The sequence below is a fragment of the Ranitomeya variabilis genome, chromosome 7 (genome assembly GCF_051348905.1).
Source record: "Ranitomeya variabilis isolate aRanVar5 chromosome 7, aRanVar5.hap1, whole genome shotgun sequence".
In the NCBI taxonomy this organism is placed as follows: domain Eukaryota; kingdom Metazoa; phylum Chordata; class Amphibia; order Anura; family Dendrobatidae; genus Ranitomeya; species Ranitomeya variabilis.
In genome coordinates, this window is record NC_135238.1 from 90482797 (window position 1) to 90499060 (window position 16264).

The following is a 16264-nucleotide window of genomic DNA, read 5'->3' on the forward strand; positions in this document are numbered from 1 at the left end:
TTCCTGTGAAACACCTGAAGGGTTAATAAACTTCTTGAATGTGGTTTCGAGCACCTTGAGGGGTGCAGTTTTTAGAAAGGTGTCAAATTTGGTTATTTTCTATCATATAGAACCCTCAAAATGACTTGAAATATGATGTGGTCCCAAAAAACAAAAGGTGTTGTAAAATGAGAAATTGCTGGTCAACTTTTAACCCTTATAACTCGCTAACAAAAAAAAAAATTTGGTTCCAAAAATTTAGTAGACATGTGGGAAATGTTACTTATTGTTTTGTGTGACATATCTCTGTGATTTAAGGGAATCAAAATTTTCGCCAAATTTCCGTTTTTTTCACAAATAAACGCATGTGAAATCAAAAATTTTTTACCACTATCATGAAGTACAAGAAGTCTCGAGAAAACAGTGTCAGAATCATCAGGATCAATTGAAGCGTTCCAGAGTTATAACCTGATAAAGGGACAGTGGTCAGAATTGTAAAAATTTGCCCGGTCATTAACGTGCAAACCACCCTTGGGGGTAAAGGGGTTAAAAACTGTGCCCCTCAAACTAATCTAAACTGCTGTTAGGGAATTTGTTAACCCTTCAGGTGATTCACTGTAATTAAGGCAAAGTGGATTGAAAAAAATGAAAACTTACATTTTTTTCCACTAAAATATTCTTTAGTTCGAGAAAAAGGACCCTAAAATGTATTAACAATTTCTCCCGAATCTGAATTGTCTTATATGTTGTCAAAAACTACTGTTTAAACACAAGACAGGGCTCTGAACACTGTGGGCAGTGCATGCGCGGATTTAGAGCATTGCTTCCTTATAGATGCTACTGCGTATGTGGGCTGCCTTTTTTTTGGAGCCAATTTTTTTTATTTTTTTTAAAGACCACAATATTAAAAGTGCAGGTGCAGTACTTAAAATAGAATGCAGATAACTGAAGGATCAGTGACCTGTCATTTAAGGCCATAAGGATGAATGTGAACAGACCACCACGTAAAGCCTCGCCCACTGGCCCGCCCCAGAACACTAGAATCTCATTAACTGAAAACTGCAAATACAGATTAAACAAGAAGCACAAGATGGATTTCTTCAACTCAAGTATCATTTTAATCAGTGCAACAGCGCCAACCTGACAATGCCTGTAGTTTACTTGGCCAAGTCCTGATGACAGGTTTGCTTTAATGACCTATAAACAGGATAGGTAATTGGTATCAGACAGGTGGGTGTCCGACATCCTTGAATCTGTTGGTCATATCCAAGAAAGACTGCTCTGTGTAGCCCTTTTTGGACCTAAGGCTTCTAAACAAGAAGGTCTGACTTTGTTACTCGAGGATGGAGTTTCTACAATCGGTCAGCACTAGTATTCTGAGCCGAAAGGTTTCTCCTGGGCAATCTGTTACATATCATCTTTTTATTCTCGCCTATTATGCATACTGTTATCTTTTTACCATGTATAGTGGTAGAATCGCTCACATGGCTGCTCACAGCGGTAGACACAGGAACGTTTCTCGTTTGAATTTTCTTCTGGTTTATCAACCCCTTCATGACCAGAAGTATTTTCTGTTTTGCGTTTTCGTTTTTTAGTCCCCTTCTTCCCAGAGCCATGACTGCCTTTATTTTTTCCATCAATATGGCCATGTGAGGGCTTGTTTTTTGCCGCACGCGTTGTACTTTAGAACGGCACCATTTGTTTTGCAATGTCATGACATTTTTCTGCCATTTTTTTGTACAAGTGCGGTGCAATTGCAAAAAAAAGTGCACTCCCACAGCTGCTGTTTTGATTTTTTTACTAGATTCGCTAAATGCTAAAATTGACCTGCCATTATTATTCTCCAAGTAATTACGAGTTCATAGACACCGAACATGTCTAGGTCCTTTTTATCGAAGTTGTGAAAAAAAAAATTCCAAACTTTTTATTTTGAATGGGGCGAAAGGGGGGTGATTTGAACTTTTATATTTTTGAAAACATTTCATTTTTTTTTTTTTTTTTTTACTTTTTGGCGTGCTTCAATAGTCTCTCGGGGAGACTAGAAGCTGCCATAACCTGATCGGCTCTGCTACATACAGGCGATGATCAGTTTTCCTGTATGTAGCTGAATTACCCATGTGCTAGGAGCGCTGACCACTGGATGGCGCTAACAGCAAGCCGGCAGTGACAACCCTAGAGTTCTCCAGGAGACCTCTGGTAGTCATGCCAACTCATCGGTGACTAGCTATCACGTGACTGAGGTCACCGATGAGCGGATTTCCAGCACAATTGCCGGAAGCACATGTTAAATGACGCTGTCAGCGTTTCACAGCGGCATTTAACGGGTTAATAGCCGGGCCGTGGGTGGATCGCAATTCCACCCGCGGCTATTCCGGGTTCATGACAGCTGTTCAAAACAGCTCACATGTGCTGGGAAAGATGTGGGCTCACCACTGGAGCCCACATCGGAGGGAGGGGGTCAGACATTGGTGTGCTATTATGCCCGATGTTGGAAAGGGGTAACGGGAAAACAAAAGATAACGTATAACACAGGCAATGTGGTTGCAGGGATCTGCCCACTCAGGAACAACAGAGTTCAGCTCAGTTTAACATAACAAAGCTCTGAAGCACACTAAATGACTCAGAAGGCTGAATATTTTACTTCATAAACTACACCCTGGGGTGGAGATATGGTGAAGAGCCCCCCACCCACTCTCCAGCTGTTCACAAAAAAAACTTAGCAATTAAAATTGCTGATTAACCCCTCTCAGCACTTAGTGTGCTGAGCATTTTCTCTAGGTTTGTATCACTGAAGCTAACAACCTCTTTATTACATATCTCCCATCGAGAACTTTACCAGTTACTTTATCACATGCCCAAAGCCGAGGTGTGTGACACCTTTTAACCACTAAACAGGGAAGTCTGGACAGGACATCTGCATTGCCATGTAGTTTCCAGGGCCTGTGCTCCACATGAAAGCTAAAGTCTTGGAACACTAGAAACCAACTAGTCACCCTTGCATTCTTCTCCTTCATTTCCCTCATCCATCTCGGTGGTGCATGATCTGACACTAGCCTGAAATTCTGGCCTAACGGGTAGTACCTCACGGTGTCATTTGCCCATTTCATGGCCAAGCATTCTTTCTCTACAATGGCATAGTTCTTCTCACAGGAGGTAAGTTTCCTATTTTGGTATATGACTGGTTGTTTGTCCCCATTTATTTCCTGGGACAACACCGCTCCCAAGCCAACCTCTGAGGCATCAGTCTGAACGACAAACTCCTTAGTGACGTCAGGTGCGACCAAGGCCAACTGTTTGCATAGGGTGAGCTTCAAGTCCTGTAACACCATCTCCGCTTGGTGCCTTTAAGAAGGTCAGTAAGGCTAGATTCACACTAGCGTTTACCTGATCTGCGGCAGGCTGCGGACTTCCTCCGTGAGGCCCCGCCCTCGGCTGCACCTCCGCCGCTAGCTCCGCCTACTTCTGCATGCGGCCCCGCATGCGACCTCCGTCCCTATCTTTAACATTAGGTACGCAGGTCGTGCGGCTGTATGCGGAAGCTGCCGCATGCGTCGTTTTGACGATGCGGAAAAAAAAATGCTACAGGCTGCGTCCTACGCTGTCGCCTCATCGTCAAAACGACGCATGCGGCAGCATCCGCATACAGCCGCACGACCTGCGTACCTAATGTTAAAGATAGGTACGGAGGTCGCATGCGGGCCGCATGCAGAAGTAGGCGGAGCTAGCAGCGGACGTGCGGCCGAGGGCGGGGCTTCACGGAGGAAGTCCGCAGCCTGCCGCAGATCAGGTAAACGCTAGTGTGAAACTAGCCTTAGGGGTGCAGCTATCATGGCAAAATTTGGGATGAACCGCCGATAGTATGCCACAGTTCCCAGAAACGCTGTAACCTGTTTCTTGGAGATTGGTTGCAACCAATTTTGGATGGCCTCTTCCTTATTCACTTGTGGCTTTGTTTCACCCATTCTGATGATATAGTCCAAGTATTTCACCTCTTCTTTCCCCATGGTGCACTTCTTTGGCTTTATGGTAAACCATGCCTTCCTCAGCATATTTAGTACTGCATGTACCTTCTGCAGATGACTTTCCCACCCCCCAATCTGGGCTGTAGATCACAATATCGTCCAGGTAAGCTGCGGTGTACTTTTTGTGGGGGGGGTTAGAATCCGGTCCATGGCCATCTGGAAGGTAGCTGGGGCCCCTTGCAGCCCAAACGGCATCCTGGTATACTAGAGTCAACCGTCTGGTATAGAGAAGGCAGACTTTTCCTTGGCACTTTGGGACAGGTGGATTTGCCAGTAGCTTTTTGTTAGGTCCAGGGTGGTGATGTATCTGGCTGACCGTAGCCTCTCAATGAGTTCATTGATGCGGGGCATCGGATATGCATTGGACACCTCATTTTAGCTTCCTGTAATCGTTACAGAAATGCCGTTTTCCATCAGACTTCTGCACCAGGACAATAGGTCTGACCTGCCGCTCTTTGGCTTGATGATGCCTAGGCTCAATATTCTCCTCACCTCCTTATAAATCGCCCCACTGTAAGCTTTGATTCGATACGGCTTTTGGGTCAATCGCACATGCGGTTCCGTCAGGATTTCATGCTCAATAAGGCTGGGTTCACATTACGTTTAAGCAGTCAGTAAGACGGACTGCGTTACACGGCGGTGTAAAGCAGTCCGTTAACGCTGCCATTAAGCCCTATTCCGGGCGCATCGCTAACGCATGCCAAAATGGGCGTGCGCTAGCTATGTGCCGTCATTGAGTGACGGACCCTGGGACGCAGGCTGCAGCGTTTTTGGGTTCGTCACCGCTAGCGCAGATAGATCATCTGCTAGCTCTATCTGCGCTAGCGCGATAGCATGTCGGCAGTTGGGTTAACGCAAGTGTTGAACGGGCTGCTTTAACGCAATGTGAATCTAGCGTAACCTGCGTACATCCTGGCAACTCCGAAAACAGGTCCCGGTTCTGCTGAAGCAGTTCACGGCACTGTTTCTGGGCTGGTGATGGCATCTTGGCCACTGTGATATCTACCTAGACCTTAGCTTCCATTGGTTCCCTGTTTTACCATGGTTTAAGCATTTTTATTGGTAGGGTTTTCTTCTTCCGGGCTGGTGGACCTTGTAGTTCATGTCACTCAGCTTTTTAACCACCTTCGTATGGCCACTGCCACTTGGCAATAAATTTACTTTCGACCGTGGGGACCATTACCAATAGCTGGTCTCCAGTGCTAAACTTTCTCAGCCTTACTGACAAATTTGTAGACACTTGCCTGGGCCTCTTGTGCTTGAAGGAGGCTCTCCTTCACAATAGACATAACCCTCACAATACTGTTCTGCATCTTGGCGACATGCTTGATGATACTCCGGTGGAGTGTAACCTCTGCTTCCCAGGTCTCGTTCGCAATGTCCTGAAATCCCCGAAGGTGCTGTCCATACAGCAGCTCGAATAGTGAGAACCCCGTAGAGGCCTGTGGGACTTCCCTAATAGAGAACAGCAGGTATGGTAGTAGGCAATCCCAGTCTCTGCCATTCTTCTCCACAACCTTAAGCATGGACTTCAAGGTCTTATTGAACCTTTCCACCAAGCCGTCTGTCTACAGACGTAGTTGTGTAATCTGGAGAACCTTCCAAAACTCCATCACTTGCCGTTTTGGAGAAAATATGGACTAGCCCTCAGGCTATACTCCTCCTGGTGAGGGGGAGTTTCTCAGTGGTGTTGCCTCTGGGTACCATGTTGCATAGTCCATCACCACCAGGATCTATTGGTGCCCCCTGATGGACTTAACTAGGGGCCTGACAAGGACCATGGCAATCAGGTCAAATGGGACCTCTATAATTGGAAACAGCACTAGGGGACTGTGGAAGTGGGATATGGGAGCAGTTTGCTGGTAGGTAGGGCAGGACTGGCAGTAATTAACAATCTCTCGGTAACATCCAGGCCAGTAGAACCTCCTCTTGAGTCTTGTCTACTCCCAGATGCCCACCCAGGACATGAGAAGGGGCCAGGCCTAGTACCCTACGCTTCTGGGTTACCCAGTACGAACAACTGCTCTGTTATTTCCTCTCACAGTTTAGTGACTCGATATAACAGATCCTCATTTGCTGCAAAATATGGTAATCTGGTATCTGCCCCCGACTCTTGAGCAACCCATTTATCACAGTCAACATGCCACTTTTAACGTAGGATCCTGCATTTGAGTGCTCCCAAAATCCCCCTGTCTGAAACCCCCAACTTGGGAATCTCGTGTCCATGGGTCACAATCTCGTCATCGTCGCCAGCAACGACACAGGGGGAACTCATCCACCTCTGACTGCAGGGATTCTTCATGGTCGAACCATCAACTGTCTGAATAACTTGGCAACTCCGCCTTTCACGATAAGGGTATGTGCACACGTTGCGGATTTTGCCTCGGATCCGCAGCGTTTCTGCAGCTGCGAGTCCGCAGCAGTTTCCCATGAGTTTACAGTTCAATGTAAACCTATGGGAAACCGAAAACGCTGTGCACATGCTGCGGGAAAACCCACGCGGGAACGCAGCGGTTTACAATCCGCAGCATGTCACTTCTTTGTGCGGAATCGCGGCGATTCTGCACACGTAGGAATGCATTAATCTGCTTACTTCCCGCATGGGGCTATGCCCACCATGCGGGAACTAAGCGGATAATGTGCGGATGGTACCCGGGGTGGAGGAGAGGAGAGTCTCCTCCAGGCCCTGGGAACCATATTTGTGTAAAAAAAAAAAAGAATTAAAATAAAAAATAATGATATACTCACCTCTCAGCGCTGCACGCGGCCGTCCGGTCGCAGGGTTGCTATGCGAGCAGGACCTGCGATGACGTCGCGGTCACATGACCGTTACGTCACGAAGGTCCTTCTCGTGTAGCATCTTTGGAAACGGACCGCCGCGTGCAGCGCCGAGGAGATCGGGACGTCGGACGGTGAGTATAACCATTTTTTAAAATTATTTTTAACATCACTATTGATGCTGCATATGCAGCATCAATAGTAAAACAAGTGCAGGAATAAACCCACAGCGGAAACCGAAAGACAAACCGCGATAAATCTGCAGGGATAACCGCAGCTGTTTTGTCCTGCAGATTTATCAAATCCGCTGCGGGAGAACCCCGCAGAGGACCCTTCCTACGTGTGCACATAGCCTAAGTCCCAGAACAAACTTAACTCCAGCTCTATTGTAACTGGTGTAGCAGGTCTTTAACTACTCTGACCTCATGGGACTCTGCGCCACAGTAACTTTTTATAGTCTCTCTGACAATGGGGTAGTCCTTGGCATTCAAAAGTCCCGACACTAGTACCCAATTTGTAACGGAACATGCCTGTGACCACTCACCGGTCTGATAGTACACACTGCAGGCTGGATAAGCATAATCCGAACAATGCCTCCCTATATCTTAGGGTACCGTTACACAAAACGATTTACCAACGATCACGACCAGCGATACGACCTGGCCGTGATCGTTGGTAAGTCGTTGTGTGGTCGCTGGAGAGCTGTCACACAGACAGCTCTCCAGCGACCAACGATGCCGAAGTCCCCGGGTAACCAGGGTAAACATCGGGTTACTAAGCGCAGGTCAGAGAAGCCCAGCGCCTGCGCACTGCAGTACTTTGCTCTGCCTTCAACAGGGCAGACAAAGTACGCCTGCGCCGGAGCCGCTGCGTGAAGACAAGAGGACGTCATCATAAGAAGATAGGAGGCCCCGAACCGCGACGCCTATCGGTCCGAACCGCAGTGGGACCGCCCCTGGGTGAGTATAATATAACCTCTTTTTCTCATCTTTCAGGATACATCGGGGGCTTATCTACAGCATTACAGAAGAAATGCTTGCACTGAATGCCACTCCCTGCCCCACCCCGGCTTCTTCCAGCTCTAATCATTTTGATGGATCTGCTTCAAACTGATGTAAAAACCTCAAAAGTCGCTAAATGTTTGCTCAACTTGTTTGCCCAAAAATGTTACACCTCTTAAACTAATTTTTCAACCGTTTTCTGATGTAAAAAAACTTTGATGAATCGGCCCCTACATTGTTTTTTTATGTCGTGATACATAGTCATAGAATTCAGAGGGTCACTTAGTTTTTCTCATGAATGTAAGTATATATGAATATAAATGTGCATTAGTTTTTTTTGTACGTAACGAAGCACCCTTTTCTTCTTAGAAATGATGTTTCCTCTTGTTTTATTTAGTGTCCTGCTATAGATTACACAAGGCACACTCTGGATGGCGCTGCATGTCTTTTGAATAGCAATAAATATTTTCCTAGCAGGTAAGTTTTGTACATTTTATCTTATCTAATTTGCATGCACAGAAATACTGCTATAATACAGATCATGATATCCAATCTTTCTCCAGATATTATATAATCAATTTTATGTTTATTCCATAAGTAAATAAAAAATATAATTAAGACCTTGTCCAACTAATATAGATTCTAGTCATTATAATCATTCATGCTGTTAAATAAATGATCCATTGAAAAGATATTACTTTACATTTGTATAAAATGTTACCACCTTCTGTTCTAAGTACATGGCAGTGTGCACGTCAGCCTGAGTGCTTGTGAATGCCATTCGAATCCTCTCCGTCCTCTTGTGTTGCCTCTAAATTTGATTTTTTTTTTTTATTGCGACTTATATGTGAACACTTGATCCAAGGCCAAATCTGATTTATCTCCTAAAAACTTGTCCCTTTTTAATTTCTTTAATCTAATTTTTTTATTGGTACAAGTTTTATTTCAATCTTCCTTTGAAACGTTTGATACTGAGTTGCAGTTAATCGTGATTTTAGTTCATTCCTTGCTTTCCCCAGATCAAGCTTCACCTGCTCATAATAACTGCGAGATCGCTCATGAACAAGTTATACCAGATTCATAGAATGATCAATGTGCTTTTTTCCAACCTTTTATAAAATCTTGGTGTTCCTGGTATTGAGTAATGCCTTTTATATGCACAGACCACAGGGAACTCCCATACAGGCCATATAAGATTGCAGTGTTATATTATGTTCCAATGCTCTGTTACTGAGAACTTTGAGATCATATTGCAATGAGAAAAAAATGTATTTGACTTGTCCTGCATTTTAGGCTGTGTGCATACTGTGCGTATTTTCCTCAGAATTGGCCCAAAAACGCTAGGGAATCTTTATGCCAGCCAAGTCAATGAGAATCCTGAAGTGCTGTGCACATGATCAATAATTTTCCTTTCCGTATTCGTGCTGTTTTTAAATCCGCAGCATGTCAGTTCTTTGTGTGTTTTTGCTGTGTTTTTTACCCATTGACTTCAATTGAGTCAGTCAAATACACAGCAAAAACGCAGGCATAAAAATGTTTGTGGATTTGCTGAGTTTTTGCTTGCGTCTTCCCGGACTTCATATCGGGTGTTTCCCACGCTGTCATCTGTGTAACGGCGCAAGAAACACTGTCACAGCGGGCTCTGATGGGCGGTTAAGTTACCGCCTGGTAAGATCGTTACCGTCTGTCATAGCGCTGTGGGGTCATGATGTCAGATGTCGGCGTGACCCTGCAGATGTGATTGTGACCCACAGTAAAAAGCTTTCTGCAGGTCATGGGTGTTGACTGATGACATACTACTATTCCCATCAGCCGACGCCTTCTATCACTGATTACAGGGGTAGCAGGCGGAAACTGTGCACAAAGAAAAAAAAAGTTAAAATAAAGAAAAATATTGACATAAGAAACACTACAGTAGAAACCAGAAGTTTACATACACTATATAAAAAGACACATCTGCATGTTTTTCTCAATATCTAGCATCAAATCAGAATAAACCTTTCCTGTTTTAGGTTAATTAGGATTACCATAATTATTATTTGCCAGAATAATGAGAGCGAATGTTTTAACCTCTTAATGACCGCCAATACACCTTTTACTGGCAGCAGTTAAGGGTACTTATGCCTCAGCGCCACTTTGTCATGGCGCTGAAAAATAAGTGTATAGCATCCCCCAGAGTCGGAATTTTTCTGGGGTAGCCGAGACCCCAGAGAACATGATTCGGGTCAGTTTTTACCAACCCCAGTGGTGCCATCGCCGTTATTAACGGAATAACGGCAACCGCAAAAAAAAAAGTCTGATTTCCCATTTAATTCCTCTCTCTTCTGATGTAATCCTAAAACGGGAACGGTTTATTCTGATTTCATGTGAGATATTGAGAAAAACATTAGGATGTGTCTCTTTATATAGTGTATGTAAACTTCTGGTTTAACTGTAAGGAGGAGACTGGAGGGCAGCAGGTGGGGAGGAGCTGGTGACGGACTTATAACGCGCATTTTTCTCTGAACTGCTGTGGCGTGTCAGAGTGAGACTGAGACATACCTAGCAGAGATCATACAGTCAGCGATGTCATACATATGATCATACCGTCATATGTGCTGATTGTGGATCAGGTAGCATGTCAAAAGCAATCACATTACATTCAATAATTGCAATCTTGGATCAATTCCTCTGGTGTTCCAAATAGGTAATGACCACAGCGGAACTTAACAGGAGAAAGGTTAGAGAGAGAAAAAAAAAAAGCCCTTTCCCTTCCGACCAGAGAAAAGCATGACTATATTTATTCTCCAGAGATTAAAACCTCAAGAAACCCAGGACATAAAATCTGTTTCCTCCTAGCTTTTATTTAAAGGGAACCTGACAGGACCCTCATGCCCCCCAAATCACCAGAAGTTGTATTAATTCCTTGCCTAACAGTCCCTTTATAGTGTTTGAAACATTTACAGATGTTAAGAAAAAGTATTTGTAAAGTCCGTTTTTAATGTGGCTATCACCTTTTGACTAGTCGATGGGGCGTTTGTTGCCCCAGACTAGTCTGCCCACTCAGTATGTTATCACGCCCCTGTGGGGGTGAGAACACGATTTGCAAGAGCTAGCGTCTTCTCCTGCGCTCTTCAAAAAGCAACAAAGAAGCCTGATCTTGGGCTCCTCAGTTGACACCAGACGTCTTCTATAATTCCAGACATGCGCAGTGCGCTTCTGAATTCAGAAAGTGAACACATCACACCGACATCAGAGGTGCAATGACACAGGGGAAAGAAAGTGGCGTGCATGTGCGAGATTTGAAGACCGTAGGAGATGACGGTGGTAGGGGTGTGATAACATACTGAGTGGGCTGACTAGTCTGGGGAAACAAACGCCCTATCGACTAGTCTAAAAGTGATTGACACATTAACAGATGTTTAGAAAAAGTATTTCTAAAGTCTGTTTTTAATATGCCACACACTATAATGGGACTGTTAGGCAGGGAATTTATACAGAAATATACCGGTACAAATGCTGGTAGTTTGGGGGCATGGGTGACCTTGTCAGGTTCAATTTCAAGGTTTACCTTTATTTTTCATCTATTTTGCTCCATGAGATTTAAAAATTACAAGACTTAAAAGATAACACACTGAAAACTCACCCTCCCCAGGTCCAGTGGTCCTTATTGATCGGCTAAAGTGGTGACCTCATATTCACAACACTCATTACCTTCAGCTATGCACTGGGCTTAGTGGCTCGTGCAGTCTGTGTTGGCAGAGCCTCTGAGGTCAGTGATTAACTGCAGCAGTTACAAAGACTATAGACCTGATGCTACCGCTGCAGCAGATCATCAGAGGATATTGATATTCAATTTATATCTGAATGTACCAATTCTTTATATTAATAATATATATATTTTTACAGGGTTAGCATAAAGGAATCTTCTGTGGCTAAACTAGGATCCGTATGCCGTAGAATCTATAGGATATTTTCTCATGCATATTTCCATCATCGCCAAACATTTGATGAATATGAGGTATGTATGGTATTTTTAAAGTACTGCATGATGTGGAAGAAGGCATTTTGCTTATTTTGATAGGTTTCATTAACAGATTTTAGTTGGATTTGAATTTTTCTCCCGTCTTTGAGCTGAAGTCTAAGCAAACATTTTATAACGCTACTGCTTTATTTTTAAGTGATTTTTTTCCCCCTTTAAAATCCGTTAATCACCGCCATAAAAAAGTTTTTAATCGGGGATTAAGGGGCCTTATTCCTCAGTGCCGCTTTTTCACAGCACTAAAAATTATGTAAATAGCATTACCCCTTACCGGTGAAAATGCATCTGTGTATGATGGCTGATACCCTTCTGCATCGGTCCTAAACACAATTCATTACTAGAGATGAGCAGCCCGCGAATCTTACATTTCGGTATCCCTGGTGCACCTTTTGATTAACAAGGGCTGGTGCAAGGTCATCTGTGCACCAAGCCAGACCTGACAAATCAAATGCCTTGCCAGGGGCACCAGAAGGTAAGAGATTCACTGCCAGGTGCCTCAGTAGTAAAAAATGTTATTGAAAGATAAATTGGCAGTTCTCAAAGTGTTGGAGTATGCATCCATTTAATATAAAATAATTCATATAGTAACAACATGTGTGTGGATTTAAAGGAAACCTGTCAACAGGATTGTGTGCTGAGTAGCCTACAGACACTGTCAGGTTGGCACCGTTATACGGATTAAAATGTTACCTTTGTTGATGAAATCCAAGTTAAAGAGATTCTCGGGCTCTGGGGCAGGTCTGTTGGGGGAGTGGGGGGTCTTAATGTGATTCTCTGATTAGATATTCACCAGTATGGCTTCTGACAGGTCACGGATCCCTCATGCCCCCTGTTTTACATAATGAATATTATATATAATTATATTTATTGAAAAATAAAATCACCTTCAGCAGGCAGGCGACTGCGCTGCAGCATGATTGCATGTATAATGTGCATTTAATTCTTTTATTTGCTGGTATACATAAATTAATTTAAAAAAAAAAAAACTGTCTCAAAATGGCACCTGTGCAGTAGCAGCTATCGGCGGTGCCATCTGGGAGGGGTGATTCCCCCCCCCCCCCTAGCAAGATTGCGCCGCTGGTGCAGAAGCATGTATCGGATCGCCAATAGCAGCTACTGCACAGGCGCAGCCCGTGCCATTTTGTGACAGATTTTTTTTTGTTAATGAATTTATTGATACAAGCAAATAAGAGTTAAATGCATATTATACATGCAATCATGCTGCATCACAGGCACCGATGCCGGCTGAAGGTGATTTATATATATATAATATATATATATATATAATTAATCATGTAAGATTAAAATTAAGGGCAGGTCAGTGAGGGATCAGTGACCTGTCATAAGCCATACAGATGAGTATGTAAGCATTGCACCACATGAGGACCCCCCCAGGCCTGACCCAAAGCACACGAATCTCATTAACTAAAAACTGAAAATTAAAGATTAAACAACCACAAGACGGCTTTCATCATCCAAGGTATCATTATAAACAGTATAACGGCGCCGACTTGACACTGTCTGTAGGTTAATGTGCACAATCCTGCTGACAGATTCCCTTTATGCATGAATTAAATGACAATGACATTTAACACTAATACGAAGTCCTCTTATTGAACGCTTTTTGGTGAGTCGCCAGGAATAGCAAAATATATCAACCAACATTTCACTGATGTACCAACTAAAACACTTTATGTTACTCCTGGTAGCGGTGTTCCATTACTTTAATGTCCTGTTGAAACCGCTTGCCTTGTTCATCGCTTACATCCCCAAGATTTTGAGGGAAGAAATCTAAATGTAAATGCAAAAAGTGCATTTTCAGAGGCATGCGACATCCAAGACACTGTATGCATTTAGCAGTTCCTCAACACCTTCAACATATTCTGGAGATTTTTGTTTTCCTAAGAATTTTTCACAGATCCACTTGAAGCTTTTCTAAGATCTCAATTCCTTACCATTTAGAGTTCCTTCAAACACATCATCTCTCATAAGCTCCCTGATCTGAGGACCAACAAAAGTACTCCTTCCTTCAGTTTTGCTGGTGAAATGCTGGAGAATTTCTGTGAAATGTTCTGGAACCCTTGTGAATTTGTCTTTGCCATGGCTTTCACAAAGTTTTTAATCAATCCCAACTTTATATGTAGTGGAGGAAGAAAGATTTTTGTTGGAGCAACTAGAGGATTATGCTGAACATTGTCTCTACCTGGAGCATAGATGTTTCTCTGTCCCCAATGACGACGAACATAATGCTCTACTGTATTTCTACTGTCCCATAAACACAAGAAGCAACAATATTTTGTGAAACCTCCTTGCATTCCCATTAGCAGACCAATCGCTTTCAGATCTCCACAGATATTCCATTGATGATGCTTATATTGTATAGCATCCAAAACAACTGGCATATTTTCATTACTTTCATTTAGGTGACATGAGTGAGTAATAGGGATTGATGATTTCATATTTCCATTGTGAAACACTGCTTTCAAACTTCTCTGGGATGAGTCCATAAACAGTCGCCAATCTGCAACAAAATACTCTTAATTCAGTTCTTCAAAGAGGCCATTCACATTGTTACAGTACACCATTGGTCCATCAACTGTGAAAAATTGTGTTAGGCTACTTTCACATTAGCGTCGTTGCGGCGCACCGACACATACTGTGGAAGCACTGCACAACGGGGGCAGCGGATGCTGTTTTTTAACGCATCCACTGCCCCATTGTGAGGTGCGGGGAGGAGGGGGCCGAGTTCCGGCCGCGCATGCGCGGTCGGAAATGCTGGACACGACACACCAAAAAACGTTACATGCAACGTTTTTTGGTGGCGACGGTCCGACGCAACCGTCGCACGACGGTTGCGACGTGTGGCAATGCGTCGCACTGCGTCGCTAATGCAAGTCAATGGAGAAAAAACGCATCCTGGAAGCACTTTTGCAGGATGCGTTTTTTCTACAAAACGACGCATAGCGACGTGCAGTGCACGACGCTAGTGTGAAAGTAGCCTAACAAGTTACTTCTGTTTCGATAATAACACACTTTGACATCATCATGAAGAATATTCTTCTGTTTCAACCTAGATGCAAGAAGTTCAGCTTTATCTTTTCACAATAAAAGGTCTCTGATGAGATCATTTAATTCATGTTCTGTAAAGCATTCTGGCTGCTCCATCAGGTACATACTCATCTTGACTTGAGGTCTCCATGTCTTCGCCAGTAGCTTCAGCTCCATAGTCGTCATATTCTACTTCTTCATTTTCATCCAATTCAGACAATGGTAGTACAGGAACTGGCAAAGTACCATCATGTGGAACTGGCCTAAAGGTACCGTCACACTTAGCGACGCTGCAGCGATACAGACAACGATGCCGATCGCTGCAGCGTCGCTGGAGAGCTGTCACACAGACCGCTCTCCAGCGACCAACGATGCCGAGGTCCCTGGGTAACCAGGGTAAACATCGGGTTGCTAAGCGCAGGGCCGCGCTTAGTAACCCGATGTTTACCCTGGTTACCAGTGTAAAATGTAAAAAAACAAACAGTACATACTCACCTTCGCGTCCCCCGGCGTCCGCTTCCCTGCACTGACTGAGCGCCGGCCCTAACAGCAGAGCGGTGACGTCACCGCTGTGCTGTGCTTTCACTTTCTGTCCGGTGCTCAGTCAGTGCAGGAAGCGGACGGCGAGGGACGTGTGACAGACATCAGAGGGTGAGTATGTACTGTTTTTTTACATTTTACACTGGTAACCAGGGTAAACATCGGGTTACTAAGCGCGGCCCTGCGCTTAGTAACCCGATATTTACCCTGGTTACCATTGTAAAACATCGCTGGTATCGTTGCTTTTGCTGTCAAACACAACGATACACGGCGATCTGACGACCAAATAAAGTTCTGAACTTTAATTAACGACCAGCGATATCACAGCAGGATCCAGATCGCTGCTGCGTGTCAAACACAACGATATCGCTATCCAGGACGCTGCAACGTCACGGATCGCTAGCGATATCGTTTAGTGTGATGGTACCTTAATCGCAGATTCAAGTTCAGGGTAATTAATCTTATGTTTGTTCTTTGTAGAAAAGCCCTTTAGTTTCACAAAACAAAAGTAGCAGTCATCACTATGATTTTTGGGTTCTCTCCAAATCATGGGAACAGCAAATGGCATAGTCACTGTCCTCATATTCAACCAGTCACGTAGGCTATTTGAACAACTTGAGCATATCACAGGAGGGGCCCAGCTTCTGTCTTGATCACCAAGTGGACACATAAAGTACATATTTTTAATATTATAAGTTATTGAATGTACTTGGCCTTTTAGTGTAAAAGAACCACACACATAGCAGAATCTGTTGGGATGATTGATACACTGTCGGGGCATTTTTCTCCTTTAAATCAGATCAAACAGTAAAGTTCAGTTCAATGATGGTGACAAACTAAAACAAAATGCGATGAGCCAACCGACTATATGTAGA

General features: G+C 43.9%; 1 protein-coding gene across 1 annotated transcript in view; it reads left to right on the forward strand.

Annotated features, from left to right (window-relative positions):
* MOB4 (MOB family member 4, phocein) overlaps nt 1-16264 on the forward strand; it is a 144748-nt gene that overhangs the window by 115936 nt on the left and 12548 nt on the right. Inside the window, exons 6-7 of the mRNA XM_077275405.1 lie at nt 8178-8257; nt 11669-11780. Of these exons, the coding sequence (XP_077131520.1) occupies nt 8178-8257; nt 11669-11780 (192 nt within the window). The remainder of the gene's footprint in view (nt 1-8177; nt 8258-11668; nt 11781-16264) is intronic.